Source organism: Hakea prostrata, chromosome 11 (genome assembly GCF_041222555.1).
Source record: "Hakea prostrata isolate BN-2017 chromosome 11, UWA_Hpros_2, whole genome shotgun sequence".
Taxonomy (NCBI): Eukaryota; Viridiplantae; Streptophyta; class Magnoliopsida; order Proteales; family Proteaceae; genus Hakea; species Hakea prostrata.
Window position 1 is genome coordinate 24268818 of NC_142610.1, and position 17635 is coordinate 24286452.

The 17635-nt window shown below is 38.9% G+C and overlaps 1 protein-coding gene across 2 annotated transcripts; it reads left to right on the top strand.

Moving 5' to 3' along the window:
* The first annotated feature begins 213 nt into the window (after window positions 1–213).
* LOC149001049 (uncharacterized) lies at window positions 214–16973 on the top strand. 2 transcript variants are annotated; one of them, XM_089140020.1, is made up of 6 exons: window positions 214–3190; window positions 3301–3393; window positions 9101–9203; window positions 9288–9378; window positions 13246–13312; window positions 15979–16973. In XM_089140020.1, the coding sequence occupies exon 1, from the start codon at window positions 353–355 to the stop codon at window positions 2936–2938; it is 2586 nt and encodes an 861-aa protein (XP_088996146.1). In that variant the 5' UTR covers window positions 214–352; the 3' UTR covers window positions 2939–3190; window positions 3301–3393; window positions 9101–9203; window positions 9288–9378; window positions 13246–13312; window positions 15979–16973. The 2 variants fall into 2 exon arrangements, with proteins under 2 accessions (XP_088996146.1, XP_088996147.1); XM_089140021.1 differs by having other exon boundaries at window positions 214–3175.
* The last annotated feature ends 662 nt before the right edge of the window (window positions 16974–17635 follow it).

The following is a 17635-nucleotide window of genomic DNA, read 5'->3' on the forward strand; positions in this document are numbered from 1 at the left end:
GATGGATACAAGTCCGGATCCTCACCCTGTCGGGGGAGCACAGATTGCTCTCCGACGGCTTCCAACCACACAAATACGTGGGCCCACAGGTGAAAATTTAAAGTTCTTTTTATTTTTTTCAAAAAGTGTTTTTCACCTGTGGGCCCCATGTGTTTGTGTGGTTAGAAAGCCGTCGGGGAGTAGTCTGTGCTCCCCGACGGGGTGAGGATCCGGACTCGATGGAAACAACGCCATTGTTAACGAGTTTGGGAATATTTTTAGGTTTTTCATTCGAATCTCGTTTGTTTTGGTGATGGCGTAGTTCTTTAAAATTCAAATCTCTGCAACTCTTGTTTCCCTCCTGAACTCTCCTATGGATTTGAGAAGAATCGCTACTGCCATTGAAACAAAAAGGCCTTGTTTGGCATTGTCTTTGGTCCGTTCTTTATCACACGAGATTTCCATAGCTCAGCAGCAACAGCCATCCCAAGAGTCTTCACCATTGCCACGATATGATCAAAGCTTTGTAGATAAGGTAATATCAGTCTTGTCTAAACCATCTTTTAACTCCTCTAAGTGTAGAGAAATCCTTACTTGTTTATCTCCTCATCAATTTGAGCGCCTAATTTCTGATATCCAATCATCCGTCAATCCAAATACCACTATAAAGTTTTTCTATTTCGCATCTGAGTCAGTTGGTTTTCGGTTCTCGATTAGATCTTATTGCTATCTCATTCATATCCTTATTGGGTCGAATCTTCTCCCACCTGCTCGATTGATTTTGATCCGTTTGATCGATGGTAAGGTGCCTGCTTTGTTTGAGAACCCGAAGGACAAGCATCTAGAGATTGCCCGGGCTGTTTTGGAGTTGAATTCTCAATCTGAATCGATGGTGGCAGCTTCAACATTTGATTTGTTGGTTCATGTATACTGTACTCAGTTTAAATCTGTGGGCTTGGGGTGTGCTCTTGATGTCTTTAGGTTCTTGACGAGTCAGGGCCTTTTTCCATCTTTGAAGACGTGTAATTTCTTGTTGGATTCGCTTGTGAAGGCAAATGAGTTCAAGTGGACGTATGAGATTTTCTTGATAATGTGTCAAGGTGTTTCTCCTGATGTTTATTCGTATAGTACAGCAATTAATGCATTATGCAAAGATGGGAAAGTCAAAGAAGCTACCCTGGTGTTCTCAAAAATGGAGGAGTTGGGAGTTCCTCCCAATGTAGTTTCTTATAATTGCATCATTCATGGACTATGTAAGATAGGCAATATAACTGAAGCATTTAGATTCAAGGAGAAAATGGTTAATTTTGGTTTGATTCCAAGTCTTATTACTTACAGCATTATTATAAATGGCCTGATGAAATTGGAGAAGTTGGATGATGCTAATTGTCTTTTGAAAGAAATGTCTTCCAAAGGAATTGAACCGAATGATGTTGTTTATAACACATTGATTGATGGGCATTGCAAAATGGGAAATATTGGTGAAGCTTATAAGTTAAGGGATGAGATGGTGTCCAAGGGACTCAATCCAAATTCAGTTACTTATAATTCACTTATTAAGGGTTTGAGCAAAGTGGGTCAGATGGAGCAAGCTGAGCATATTTTGGAGGATATGTTATCCAGAGGGCTTTCTATTAATCCTCATACCTTTAATTCTATCATTCATTGGCTATGTGCAAAATCTAGGTTAGATTCTGCAGTTCGGCTCTTCAGGGAGATGATATTAAGGAATTTGAGGCCCAATGATGCGGTTCTGACCATGATGGTTAATAGACTCTGTAAAACAGGAAATCATTCTTATGCAGTTGAAATTTGGTACAAGCTATTGGAGAAAGGTTTCTCAGCCAACACAATAACATCAAATGCATTAATCCATGGACTTTGTCAATCAAGTCTAATGCAAGAGGGCGTTTGCCTTCTTAAAGAGATGCTTGAGAGAGGCCTGGCATTAGATAGGATCACATACAATACACTTATTTTAGGATGTTGCAAGAAGGGAAAGGTAGATGAGGGTTTTAAGCTGCGGGAAGACATGGTTAAGCGAGGACATAAGCCAGATATGTTCACATACAATGCACTGATAGAAGGTCTGTGTGATATGGGTAAAATGAAGGAAGCGTCTGAACTCTGGAATGAATGCAAAAGGGATAGTTTGGTGCCTGATCTTTCAATGTATAGCACAATGATTGATGGGTATTGCAAAGCTGCAAAATTGGAGGAAGCTCAAAGTCTCTTTAATGAATTGGTCTCCCAAAATTTGGGGTTGAATTCTGTTGTATATAATATTCTCATTAAAGGACACTGTAGAAATGGAAATGTATTGGAGGCCTTCAGGCTTCGTGATGAAATGAAGAGTAAGGGCATCTCACCGACTGTAGTTACATACTCTTCATTACTACATGGGATGTGCCATGCTGGCCGTGTTGATGAGGCAAAGAACCTTTTTGATGAAATGAGACAGGAAGGCTTGAGACCAGAAGTTTTCTGTTATACTACATTACTTAGTGGGTATTGTAAGCTAGGTCAAATGGATGAAGCATGTAATGTTTTACAGGAAATGGTTTCATATGGTGTAGATCCAAATAAGTTCACCTACACTGCCATGATTGATGGCTATTGCAAAATAGGGGACACTGGACAAGCAACAAAGCTTCTAGAAACAATGCTGGATCATGGTGTTGTCCCAGATGCTGTCACATACAATTGCTTGACATGGGGATTTTGTAAAGAAGGGAAAATGGAAGAGGCTTTTAAGATATGTGATCAGATGTCTCATAGAGGTGTACTGTTGGATGAGGTTACCTATACTACACTGGTGAATGGATTGTGTAGTTCAGGACTTCTAAAAGAAGCTAGTTTAATATCAGAGGGCATTTTTAAACGTGGTTTATTTCCAAAGCATGTAAACCCTATTCAGTTAAGTGAGCCTTTAAAGCTTGAGCAGCAGTCATTAGAGTAAATATTTTGCCTCAAAAAAATACAAATTCTTTTGGATTTGATTACGTCTCCAATTCTATAGGACCTAGAAATGAACAACCTAATGGCCGTCTCTTGCTATTTTCATCTTAATATGGTCATGAGGACACAATGAATATGAGTCTGTAGGCAAATCATCATTTTGCTTCTCAAGTGGGTCCTCGGTGCAACTGGATTGTCATTCTTGAATGGTGGATGAGCTCCTGCCTAGCCTCCTAAGGTGAAGAATTCAATTGTAAGTGTCATTCTTGGACCATAGTAGTGTGGGCTTATGCAACTTTGCTTATTCTTTTTTAAGATTTTTAAGTGGTTGATTTGTTTGCATTTTGGCTCATTCTTTTACAGGAGTCTTTCTGGATATTTTAGTGGTTCTACTTTTCCCCGTTATTTTTTCTGGTTCACGAATTGACAAACACACCGTGGTTTTGTTATTAAAAGGTATTCTATCTATGGCATGTTCTCTGTTCCCTTCTGTGCATCTATGCCTTTGCATTTCCTTTTCTGATGCCTTTAGTTTGCAAACTTATTTAGTTTAGCGTTTGCTGCTTCATAAGTGGAATCATGTTTTTTCCTTTTGGCCAAATCCATTTTATTGTCATAAGGTTATGCTTTTGTTGTATGTGGAATCATTTGTTTGTTTGCATAGTAAATCCCCCCCCCCTTTCTCTTTCTAGTTATTCTTTTGTACTTTTATGCATTGTTCTGATGAAAGAATTTTAACTTTATTTGTTCGTAGCAGTGTGGGGACTACCGTCATGACTTTTTACAAAATGAGTGCTCTATTATGCACAATTTTGTAGGAGGAATGTTGATCCTCTAACATTAATTTGGGGGTAAAACATCTCTTATTGTATCATTGGCCATGCTTTGTGTACGTATCCATGCATTTTCAGCCTTCCAAGATTGGCTGCTGTCATTTATTTTAGTAACTATTTCTTCCTTCTTTTGTTCAACAAAATAGCAGAGCATCAATGAAAATTATCTTTTGTGGTGATTCACAAATTTCTTGAATGAAACACTCTAAATCATGTAATCTAGCACGGGCAGCTTAGGTGTTACTGACTAAACAAGCTGGTGATACATTATCTATTGTGTTAAATGTGGTTATTTCGAGAAGGGACAACTAAACAACAGGACTAGCATTTTGTTAGAAGGCTCCATATGACAACCCATGGCTACCTTGTTACCTAGGTATTTTGATACATCGACCACCTCATCCACTTTCTGCTAGTTTAGATTCTTGATTAAGTCATTATTTAGTTTAGTCCTTTAGATGCATGGGATTTCTCCTAATTGTCTCTGCTCCTAGTTGCATTATGGCCTTGTTGGTAACTCAAATGCTGCTACCAGCAGCTGGCCCATTGTCATGATCTATGAACCTTTCCATCCAAAATTTTTGGTTGTGGAGTTTTGTAGGAGCTTGCCCAGATAATTAATAGAGAGGCGTTAAGTTATGGTCACGGTGGTTGCTATGTTATATGGGTATGGGTCCTCCATCTATCCATCCAGCAACCTACACCCCATCCACCTTTGCTCTCACTTCTTTTATTTTCTTCAGTTTTCGAACTCACCTAAGAAACTTAAAATTTAAGGTCAGATATAGACCACTCTAACCATTAGATCTGACCAAACTTCAGGCACATAATTCCCCTCCCTATTCACCATTAATTCTAGTTTGACCCCATTTTGACCATTCAACTTCAAAATATAAAACTTCCTTGAATCTATGAACTCCCTGAAACCCTAAAAAAAAAAAAAAAAATTCATAACTTCCAATATAACCGTCCAAATTCAACCAAACTTGGCGGATCATATCCATAAGTCATTACCACATTACCTTGTAAGTTTCAGCCCATTCTTGCAAGTCACAACCCTAAACCCATTGACCACTATTCCCTAATTACACTCTATGACCTCCCAAAAGGTAGGATTTATCAAATCCATCTATATCCAATTGATCCAAATAAGTCCTTAAAGCTAAAAGCCATTGGACTACTCTGTCAGTCTGTCTCTCAACACAACCCCTACAACCCTTGTTCGTAGACAACAAATTTGGCTTAGTTTGGACTCAGATCTTGGCATTGGCCCTTTGTTGGGCCCACAACAATTCAAGTCTGAATTAGAAAAGAATCACTGGGTAACCAACTCCTAACTCCTAATCCCTAGGAACAACTCAAAAGAACAGCTTAATGCATAAATCTAACATAGAGTTAGCATCCAAAAACTCCAATCTAATCCTAGGGGTGTCACTTGGCCGGTGGGCCGGGCCAGCCTTGAACCCTAACCCTACCCTAGAGACTGAAATTGAAACCCAAGCCCAAGCCAACCTTGTCAGGGTTTAAAAATTCCCAACCTTAACCCGACCCTGACATGGTCCTACCAATCCAGCCAGCCCTGATTAACCTCGATAGAGTCGGGTTGGCCTTGATTAACCTTGACTCTGACCTAATTTTAGTGGGAAACAGAATGGATAATAATATTAGCACGAAATAGAACCCCACCCATGACCTTTTTGTTGAAAACTATTAGTCTTACCAACTAAGCAACAATGTGTTGATATATTATGTTGGTATTAAATAACTCTTACGTATAACTTTAATTAAACTAACATAGGGTCTGTTGACTTGGGCTGGGTTGGCCGGAGGGGTAAACCCCGACCCTGTGGGGGCTCATTATTTTGTAACCAAAGCTCTTTCAGGTTGAAAAAATGGGGCTGGAATTGGGCTGGTCTTAGGGTGGGTTTGGGCCAGGCCAGTAGGGTTTTATTGACACCCTTATCTAATCCCCCGGGGGGGGGGGGGGCAAAAAAAGATTTGCTTCAGAATTTGACAACCAAGACGATATGCCAAATGGTTTCAGAATTAAATCCACAAAGAACACACATCTCATCAGCTTTAGACTGTCTACTCACAACTTCTTGAGTAGGCAGTCCGTGATGCAAAATTCTCCAGGAGGAAACTTTATATCAGGGATGTAAGGGAATTTTCTTAAAAAGTTTCCACCACCTCAGTGGTAGAACTGGAACACCTCATCAAGATGAGAGAAAGACCTAGAACAATACAATGCAGCCAAATCAGTAGGGCCTTCCCTGACTTTGGGAAGGGTGCGGGATGGATTCCCTAGCCATTGGAAGCTTGGCGAATCAAGAAATACTGCCCAGCAGTTACAAGTGGTAGATGGTTATGTCCCAGACCTTACGAAGGCTCCTGTTTAGGCCCAAAACATTCTTGGTAGCTAATTGGAGTGTGCACAAGAGTCTCAAAGAGGAAGATCACATTCTAGATCCAGCTCCTAATGAGCCCTCAGACTTGCTGCCAGCCCTTAAAAAGCTTAGGTGAAGCCCCTAGGTTTTCTTCCCAGCCATAAACCAACAACTTGTAGTTCTTTAATCAGCTTTGTCATTTTCAATTTGATAGGGGCAGTTTAGTAACCTTAAGATCAGTCTAGTTCTTTTAGGTATCCACTAAAGACAGCCTTTAAATTCAACAAGAAGCCCACCATTTGGGTCCATGAGTCCTTGTAAGTTGTAAATGTCAACTATGAGACCTATTTAGTTGCTGTTATCTAATTCCTAGCCTACATCTCTTTCGGGGTCCCCATCCAACTATGAGTCCTTTCATTTTATTATAGACAGGCCCCCAACCGATGGGAGAATTTACAGTCCGGATCATAATTAATCGTCTCTCAAGCCTCAATCGCATTTTTGTGTGTTTTACTGTTGCAACTTTCAGTTCTGTTCATTTGGCCAGAGAAGATCCAAGATTGAAGAATCTTCTTAGGTTCTAGGTGAGATCAACCTGTGTCTGATTGACAGCTTTCAACAAGACACCCCATCCGATCCGAAACTTTACAATGCTCCTCCACCTAGGCATCAAGCAGCCTACACCCAATCCCCCTTTGCTCTCACCTCTTCTCCTTATTTTCTTCAATATTTGAACTCCCCCAAGAAACTTAAATTTAAGGTCAGATCCTTCCTCCCAATTTATGAAGTCCTTAGAGCTACAAAGCCATTGGACCACTCCATCTATCAAAGTAACCCCCACAGCCCTTGTTCGAAGACAGCAAGTTTGGCTAAGTTTCGATTCAGATCTTAGCATTAGCCCGATTCTAGACCCATAAGCAACTCCAACTCCAGATTGGGAAAGAGTTACTAGGTAACCAACTCCTGAGTCCCTCCCAACAAACTCCTAATTCCTAGTAACAACTAAAAAAAACTTCGAAACAAGCTAACTCACCACCCATCATATATGCATGGGGAGGTGGGTACCAGTTAATACAATCTAACCAACATTGTAATTAAATAAATCAAAACAGAACACAACCCATCCACCCTATGCATGGAGAGAGTGGCATCCACTGTCACCTAAAGACCAAGTCATGTGATTGTCTATTGGGTCACATAATAACTTAAATTGATCCAAATCTGAATCCATCTGAACCAACTCAGACCGGGTCCAAAGCTAAGTGTAAGCAGCCTACTACTACTTCTTGGACTTATTTCCCTTGGAATTATTGTGTAGATGCAACACAAGTCGAACAAAATTGGGCTACCTATGCATATGTATGTAGAAATAGCTTTCATACCTGAAAGTTTTGTGTCAAAGAATGAACCAGTTGAACAACTGGTCCAGTTTAACTAAGCATGTGACTAGCCTATGACTAAGTAGTAGAATATAATTAGGAATTCATTGTTGAGTCTATTTCAGTTTCCAAATCAGTTCGAGTTACTGAGTTGGTTAAGTTAGACATTCCTTTTCAGAGTAGGTATCTACTTTTAAGCCTTTTTATATATACCTTGTAGAAGGACCTTTATTGAATACAAATTTGCCTATTGAATGATATGGTAAATTGGCTTCACCTTCTCCAGTCTGTCACTAGTGACCTTAGCCTAGTGTTTCAAGTCTGGGCTGTTGTTTGCTTGGTGTTTCAAGTTGAACTAGATGCTGTTAGACTTCTTGAAATCTGACCAGCCAATTTATTTAGGGGTTTATGGAGGATGATGCTAGGCAAATAAACTTAGTTTTAGCTTCACCTCTAATGGAGGTCCTTCAATGGTGGCTTTATCGGCTGCCAGGGGTGGATTTCAAATGGGGATATTCAATGCTTGTTAAAGGGAACAAAGGTAGGTTGAACTCTTACAAGTCAATGGGCTGCTTTCTAAACTTAAAAAACAAAATAAAATGAAAAAGAAGAAGATTAAGGAAAGGGGAAAGGGGGTGAGGTCTAACCTTGTCAATGGTGGTTGGGCAGTTGAAGAAGATAATGAATCTTCTAGAAAGTTTGGATTTTAAGCACCAAAGTGTTTTCCTTGCGAGGATTTGAAACATCAAGGGTTAGGGGCTGCATGTTAAACACCAGAATCTTGGGTTTCAAACACCTCAACGATGCAGTAAAGAAACCAATTAAGTTGAACATGAAAATTTCTGAACTCTTTTCCATTCTTTATTCATATAGAAGGGTTTTATATAATATAGTTTGCGGCCTTGCAAGGTTTCCCTAACAAATCACTAACAATTATTGATTTGAAAGCGAAGGAGACTCCCACCCTAAGTTAAATTGGACCCTTAATTAAATCAAGCTGAACTCTATTGTCCCACAATTAAATTTTTTATTTGGTTTTTTAACGGGAATGGATATGGGTATCCATGCATGGAGTGTGTGGCATCCACCGGTCACTTAGATACCAAGGATTTGATGGTCTGATAGTCACATGATAATTTATACTGACCCAAGACTTAGCCCACATGAACCAACTCAGACCAGGTCAAACGAATAAAAAGAATTAAGTAGAAGCAGCCTATGACTACTAAGTTCTAAGACATCTTTTCCTTGAAATTATTGCGGAGCAACAACATGAGTTCACCAACAAATTGGGCTTCCTATGCATATATTCTGGAACTAGCTTTCATACTTAGGTTCTATGTCGAAGAATGAACCAGTCGAACCCATGGTTCAATTTAAGACCAACCTATGTTTAATAAGTATAATAATATAATTAGGACTTCCAAATTAGTTTGAGTTAGACCTTCCTTTTCAGAGTAGGTATTTATTTGTAAGCCTTTTATAAAAGTTGTAGAAGGATCCTCATTGAATACAAATTTGATCATTGAATGATATTGTAGCTCATCATTGTTATATTGAACAGATGCCATCATGTGCCAGAAGTGTTACGAGGTTGCTGTGATCCCTCTGATCAAAGTAGAACGTGCTAAGGAGCATCAGAAGAAATGCCACAGGCTACGCAAAGGGTCAGTGTAAAAATCATCGTGCTGTTTGTATGTTTATGTTTTGTGAACTAAAAGACAATAATGAAATATAATTTTAATATGCAGAGCAAACAAAGATGCAATACGACGAGCTGCTCTCAAAATGATGAGAGAAATTGAAAGGGAAATCAAGGAAGAGTATGAACACTGAACAGAAGTAAGTGATGTAACCAAATTCTAGGGTCAGGATTTGTTTTTGCTAGAATTGAGGTTAGTGCAGAATGCAGATGGAATTGTAGAAGGCAGTCCTTTCAGCAGTAGCAAAATTTTATGTTTGACTTCACTAGAGACCTTAATTGTTCTTCAATTTCAAACCTTTCAAATTGAACAGACAAACACTGCAGAAGCATACTCTCAAAGGGGAATCAAAACTGAGAGAGTAACTTTTATTAATAATAATCAAAAGATGTAGTCTACTCCAATCAATAGGGGGCATTTTCAGCCTTAAATAAGAAATCCTAGTGAAATTGGGGCCTACAAACTGACTTAGAAAATGACACCAGCCAACCTAGTTCTAATTAACTAAGCCAGCCTAATAGTGATCTGCATTACATGAATTAAAAGCTGGAAAATAAAATAGACCTTAAATAATGACTTCTGGTTTTCATTCACAAATTTTCAAAAAAGCAAACTGATAACCTGAATAACGTTGATGTCCCTGGCTTAAAATTGGGCAGAACTACTAAACTGCCACCGAGTTGCTAACAGTGACACACAAAAAAGAAAAAAATGAGGCATGGGAAAACAATAACGACTTGAAGTGCTGCGGCAACAAGCCTAGCGGCCTCACCTGACCTTCTAATGGCAGGGCAGCAAGTCTAAGCACCCTAACTAGAGGATGGATTTGCATCACAAAGCTTCTATTGCAGATCATCTTAGAGAATGCATGATCCAAAGGAGCCAAAGAAAAACACCTTCTCCACCTGGATCATGTTGACACAGTGTGCTTAGACCCATGCAAGTTTCTTCAACGGACAGACAAGGGGAGTTCCAGATCGGCAATGGCTCTAAAGCCTAGACTCTCTAGGTCAAAATTTGTAGAAGCCTCAACGCTACTGATGACATCCAAGAGGCATGACAGCCCTTAGGGATAAAACCCTTGACATGAAAGTGCAACCTAGTCTTCAAACCCAAAGCCCCTGGAGTCAGACACAAACACCAATCCCCATGTAACATTGAACAATCTGGGTTCGCAAGCAAAAAGGAGGAAGAGGGTAAAGAGGCACTAGAAATCCAGGATAAAGCAGAGTTGCATTTGGCCTAGAGATCTGAGATCTAGAGAGGCAGGGAATGGTAAAACAAAGAAGTAGAAGAAGAAGATGATGGAGGTGAAGCCAAAGAAGAGGTTGAAAGGTATATGAAGAGGAGGAAGAGACAGAGCAGAAGATATAGGAATAGAATAACACACAGGGATAAGAAACGGTGAAAAAAGAGAAGCTGGAGAACAAAGTTTCCATTGGACAATTCCTTGATGTGAGCTTGATCAAGGAAAAGTTAACTTTTGGTGGGAAATTGGAATTGCAAGTTGGAATCTTCCATTGTGGAGTAGGTAAAGCATTTGAACTTGAGGACAAGAAAGCTAAACTTACTTAAGACTGAGCGTAGTTTAGGGATTATAAAATCATATAGCCACGACTTCACGGTGACGTGGCCTCAATTGATGAGAGCCAATAATCCAAGATCTTAAATGGATATGCTGTTGAGAATGATTGAAGTTTCTAGAGAATTTCGGCTAAAACTGTTTAGGGTTTCTATTTGGGTCAAAACAAGAATGAAAGGTACGGTTTATGACCGAGATTAAGTTCCCTAAACCTTGGAAGTTGTTGATGGATGGCTGTTTGGTTAAGTTCAAGTGCCTTTGGATCCTGGACTTGAGGTTTTAGGGATTTACGACCTCAAGGGATTAGGTATTGGGTTTGGGTGGGGTCAGGAATCAAAACAAAGAAGAAAAGGATGGAAGGGGTGCCAAGTCAGTAGTGTTGTGATGGTCTATGCCTAGGATGAACTGTACTTGCTACTTTCTTGAGAATTTATCAAGCTTGTGGTCGTGATAAAATTAAAGGGTTGGACCAATTTAATTAAAATATCATTGGGGATTTGAATCCTAAATATAGACCTTCCCACATATTTCTCTACCGTTTTCCAATTTGCTAGTTCAGATTTATCCATTGCTTTTAGTTTAAATCTTTTATTTTCAGATTTAATTAGTTTATCCTAAATTTACTTTCAAAATTAATTTTAGCAATTTAGCCTTCTCGGTCCTTGTAGGTTTTACAGCAAGTCATAATATGATAAACTTTATTCAATATAGGTGCAAGTATACATGTAATGTAGAGAAACAAAAGAAAACTCACACTTCTAAACCCAAACTAACCAACAAGGCATCAACAGATACTCTTATGTCGAACAAGAAGGCAGCAAAGCAGGATTGCAAGATGGATGTAGCAGAAAATATGTATGTAACTGCCAGGAACAGTGCTGCAGTAACAATATAATCGGCAGAAAAGGGCTGCAGTAACAAAGATGAATGCTAGATAGTTGTAGCCTTGTAGGGTGTTAAGAGAATTACCCCTTGCAGAAGATAGGCTAGAAAATAAAGGGGAACTGGAGGAGGAATTAGAAAAGGATACTGACAGAAAAGTGCCGCTGTGAGGGTCAACAGATAAGGATAGAATAAGGAAGAAGAAGAAAAGTAACAGCAGGAAAGAAGAGAAGCAAAGAAGAGATGCCAAGGGTGTCGATAGGTAGAAGAAAAAAGAATATAATTAGCTGCAGTGTAGGAGAAGAAAGGAGCTGGAAAAAAAGAAGTTTCTGCAGGAAGCAACAGAGTGCTGTATGGTTTTGAAAAAGAAGAAAAAGAGAGAAGACAAGACAAGGTTGAAAGAAGATCAGGCACAGAAAACTGCCGGACCTAGAAGAGAGAATGCTGGTTTTTTTCGGACTCAAAGAAGTTGCTTGGCAGAAGATGCTTACCTGCAAGAGAGAGGAGAGAAGCAGTTCCGCCAGGAGAGAGAGAACAGCAATCAAAGCCTCTTTTTTTTTTTCTTTTTTTCTCTCATTTCAACATATTGTGCTCTATGGTGGCTACTGGCTAACAACTTAAAAGGAAAAAAGTCATTGTAAAATAAACCCAAATAAAATAGGGAAATAGAATAAAATCCTAAACTCTAAGATATGGAAGGAAATCCCTAAACTACCCTTACAAATGATCCAATTCTAATACTGGCATATGGGGGAAAAAATTTGGTGTGGACCACAGTCCAAAGGGTCTAAATGACCCTTTATAGTAGCCAAACCAAATAGGAAGGTCCTGTCACCTCCATTTGGGAAGCATTGGCACTGGCACTGGCTTTGGTGCAAGTCATGGAACCCTAGGGAAACTTAAAATAGTAGGGGGGAAGGAGAAGAGGTATAAGTTCCCTTTATGTACAGCTTTTCCTATTAAGACTGGATAATTTCTTTAGAGTTCTTTTGGACTCTGTTCCACATTGTGCTAAGTCATCGTCTTAGTACCTGAGTTTAATATATTATCTTCAGGCTATGACAATCCAAGCATCGATAGTGTCTTTTAAACATCTGAAGTTCTTTTTACTCTTTTAATGTGATTCTTTTGGGACTAACTGAACTCTAGCATATATATAAGCAAGCAAACCTGGGTCATTTGGGTGAAACCTAATCAAAGCAATGAACAGTTGCAGAATGAATCCTTAAAGGTATATACCCAAAACCTCTTCACTGTGCAAATTTAAACCCAAAATGGAACTTAAGTGTTGGATAAGTGAACAGTAATCCAGCATTAGTTTGTCTTGTTTAAATATTTTACAAACCCCCCCCTCCCGAAAGGAAATTTTTTTTGTAGGTAACTTACCCATATTGCTTCTAAATTATAGTCACTTGCTTCAATTGTCTTTTTAATTGATCACACTTGGTTGCTTTCTAAATTCATATTAGTTTTTTATATTATATTTGTCCCTTGAGAGATCTTATTACACAACTAATTTATTTAAGGGTTTCCATTTTTCAGATATATGTTGATGTATGGGTCAACTAATCAATTCTTTGGAATGGGTAGTCTTGGCAATTGGAATTTGGTAAGGCCTTACTTCCTTACTATTTAAATACACCCAATATATGTTACTCTCAAACGAAAAATGTTACTATCATGAACTAGATTATTAGTGGAATTAATAAGGGGACTAATATTAATGACATCCTTATTCATAATTTATTAAATGTTGGTAAAGAAAATGTCATAATTAAAGAACATTAATAGACTTCTTGTTTCCAAAACATTTAAAAAAGAAACCAATTTCAAATCATAACTACTTAATAAATTTTCCCCATTATTCCCCGATTATAAAGTATATGTTAGAGTTTTTCTCATGCTGCCCACTTAAGTTGGGCCAAAACTCTTGACTGCCTACTTAAGTGGCCAAAAATTACATGCTCTCCACACTGGCCCTTTTCAGAATTACAAGTTACCTGCTGTTACTTTTCTGTTAACTTTGAAATTGTTCTGTTAACTTTGAAATTGAAATGATCATTTTGCCCCTCACATTTGTTGATGGATAATACTACCCCTCACCCATGTAAATGACCACAATGCCCCTCTCACTCACTGTACTCTATCCCTCCCATCGTCTCTCTCTCTTCACTTGCCTTCCCCTTCTCTCTACCTCTGCAACTTCCCTTCCCCTTCTCCAGCTGTCTCTGCAACCCTCTCCAACTGTCCTTCTCAGCCTTTGTCTGCAACAGCAAGCCTCCTTCTCAGCCTTCGTTTGCAACCATTAGGGCACCGGAGTGACTCCCATCTTCACCTTGTGACCTCTGCAATCAACTCTATAGTTTGACCTTCTAAAACCCTTGGACTAACCATCTAAAAATGCTAGTATCTTTGGTCCACAAAATGAAAATTTTCTGCTTCGATCTGAAACTGCTAGTCGCTAAGCATTTAAAAGAAATCTCCATATTTGTCTGGTGTGTGGGCCGGTGATGGGGTTGAGCAACCCTATTTACATAGTAAAGATGCATACCCCCTTTTTAGGGTAATCTGAATCATGCACTTACACAGACTTATTATTATTATTCAATCTGGTTAAACCAAATGTAATGTCTCTGCCAATCAAATCACTCTGAGATTAAGAACAGCAGTGGAGGTTTTTGTCCAAATGGCTATGATGAACCTTAGCGTTTTGGTTTGTGAAGCTGGTGTGTTCTTAATCTGAAATGGAAGAAGAAACTCTCAAATGCTCTTCACAGAAATTGAAACCCATTGGATTCAATTGAAATTGATGAAAAGGAAGGATTAGTTGCTTTACTTTTCTCGGCTCTGCTTGTTCTCTCTCTTATTAGGGTTCTTGTGAAAAATAGAGTATCATTCTGTTTTATTGTGAAGAGCACTTCAGCAGAGGAGTACTTGAGCTCGAGTTCAAGACCAGATCTTCTGATTAATATTCGGTTTATCACCATTGTAAGTATTATCTTGTCTATTGCTGATAAAACCTAGGCTGGGATTTAGGATTAGGGAAGATGCTGGGATTTTTTCTGGTTTTTATATCTTCTTAGAAGCTTGTCCATCATCATCTCGTCTTCATTACAGGTGAAATCAGCTGAACAAAGATTAAGATCCAACATACCTTCTACAAATTCGTTGAATCGAGTGCAAGGGCGTTTTTTTTGTAAATCTGAAAAAAATAAGTGAGGCTTTGTTTAAAATAAAAAGTTATAATTTTGAAAAAGGGCTAATGTGGGCAGCATGTAATTTTTGCCACTTAAGTGGGCAGTCAAGAGTTTTGGCCCAATTTAAGTGGGGCAGCATGAAAAAAAACTCTATATGTTATCATAGTAAATACCTTTATATTCCCCAAATACCTTTATTAAGTATATGTTGCGTAGAAACACAACTCTGCTTTAAGGCTTTTTTGTGGTTGAAGCTTAATATAAAGATCTGGTTCAAGCTGCTATCGAGCGTGCTAACAGGGGCTCACGTCTCCAGTTCCTCAGCACCACTACACCCAAGCCACCCTTCTTCCTATCCTCCAATGAGGATGCAGCAGAGTTTAACTTGTACACCGATCGAAGGGGGAGGTTGCCATCAATTGAATCTCCTTATACCTTTGTTTCCCAATAGTGGCATAATGCTCCCATTCGCCAATCCAGGTGTCCAAAGAAACCTCCTGATCATCCCTGAATCTCAGACCCCAAGTTTGAGGCCACCCATACCGCAGTGTGATAGTACAGTCGATGAGAGCGTGCTCGGCAGTCTCCTCTTCTCCACACTATATATGCCTTCCATTTTGCATCCTCTGCTTAGGCAGTTCCCCCTGTTGCCAAGGCTTGATTACACACCCTCCAAATAAATTAATGAACTTGTGGCGGTGCCTCCATCTTCCTTATTCTCTTCCGCACGGATTTGTCAACCAATTCCCAGTTGCTAAAGTCTGTCATAAGGTGATTTTTCCAGTGGATGCTGATTTTATTTTTGAAATATCTTGATCTTAGCTTCTAAGTAATGGTTATTTGCTGAAGCTTCCAGTGTATGTCTGTTATTGGGGAACGTTGTGCAATCGTCTGGACTAATTGTATTAATTGGAGTTATTTATGTCAATTTTAGTTTTGATTCAGTCTTCTTGTTGTTGGCTAAAGATGGTAATCGCAGATAGACCTCTGTTTGAAATCTATTTCGGTTTCATGCTGGGATTTTTTTTTCTTTTCCTCCCCTTCTCTGATTATGTGAACATGCCTTCCTATCTTTTAGGTGAATTGGAGGCTATGCAGGATGGAATTACCACACTGCTATTGGCATGGCGTTTGTTCGCATCCAGCATCTGACCCGATGGAAGCCATCCAGCTGATCCAAGATGGTGCAGCTGAAAACCAGGAGTTCTCTTATGTTTCTAGGGTTCAAGACGGCCTAGCTGATTCCCTAGCCCTTGGTTGCCCATCTGTGCAAATGAGGATTATGTTTCCCGACTTCCCAATGGTTTCGAGTGTGCCAAGGAGCCCTTGGTGTGTAACTTAAGTAGTGTTTGCTGTGTGGCCTATATTTGGTGTACAAGTCCCTTTCTCTGCAATTGGTGGTTCTCCTTTGTCTGTCCCCTCTTCCGTTTATTAGATTATCTTTCTTTATCTATTCCTTCTCTTGGTGTGTAGTTTATATTACTCTGTTTCTGCACCAATCAGGTTCAGCCATAGAAAGGGTCATCCTCTGAATCATTAATCTCCCAAAGCATACTTTCAGGTTTGAAACTTGGCAAGCCAGCCAGCCCATCCCAGATTCTTTGAGGTTGATGGGTTGGTGAGATAGGGAAAGATCTCTGCCCCTATACTTAATTGATGTCAGTTTATGAGTGACATATGAATGGAACCCAAAGCTCAATAATTGAACTAATCAACTGGTAACTTTTTTGTGCTCAGATAACTTCTCTTGTAGGGACAAAACCATTTTTCTCGCAATTTTGCTCTATTTATCTGATCAGTCTTCAAATTATATACACTTCACTGTAATCATGATTCAATTGACTTAGTGAGTAATGTTTAGTTGAGCATGGATATATCACAAAAAGACACTGAGGAGATAATTATCCAGGGTTTCTTGTTTTGTTCTTGTCCCTATAAATTTCTAAGATTAAAGATAAAGCAATGGTTCTATAATACAAAGATGATTGCCTTTTTAAATTAGTTCATTGTCTGTAGTTATAATTCCTATACCCCTTTGTAGCTACTTTAACAACTGAATTTTCACTTTAAAAAAAAAAAAAAAAAAAAAGAACTGAATTATGAATGGACCCACTAATGAAAGGAGATTTGTATCATTATTTAAAAGAGTCGACTAATGAAGTGAATTGGGAATGCTTTAGGGCCTGTTTGGTTACATGAGTTTGGAGATTTCAAATATCGAGATTAAACGGAGAGAAAAAAGGAGAAAACGGGAGGCAGTAAGTTTTTGAACCGGACCCCCCAAACCGCCGTAGAAAAGGAAGATGAACTAGAACAACCAAACGGGATAAATCGATCCGAGATTCAAATCTTTGGATTCATGTAACCAAACATGCCCTTAAATAATGGTTGCTGCGAATAAGCTATAACAGGATCACCCACTCCATATAATGAATGTGCATTTAACCTAATATTTTGTCGGCTTCAATGGAAAAAAATACATACTTGGACTTCTTTTAAGTTTATGACTTGTAGTGATTTAATCATTTGATGTTAAATTTAAGAAAAATTATTGATACCACTTTGTAGTTTGTCATAATTTAGACCAACGTTATCAAATTGGTATCAGATAATTCTATCGTGATGCTATGCTCCCTAAAGTTCCACCTTTAGATGCTGACAAGGTGTAATATTCTGAATATGTGGTGGTGAGAGATTAAGACAGAGTAATCGAAAATTTTATCATGGATGTTGAC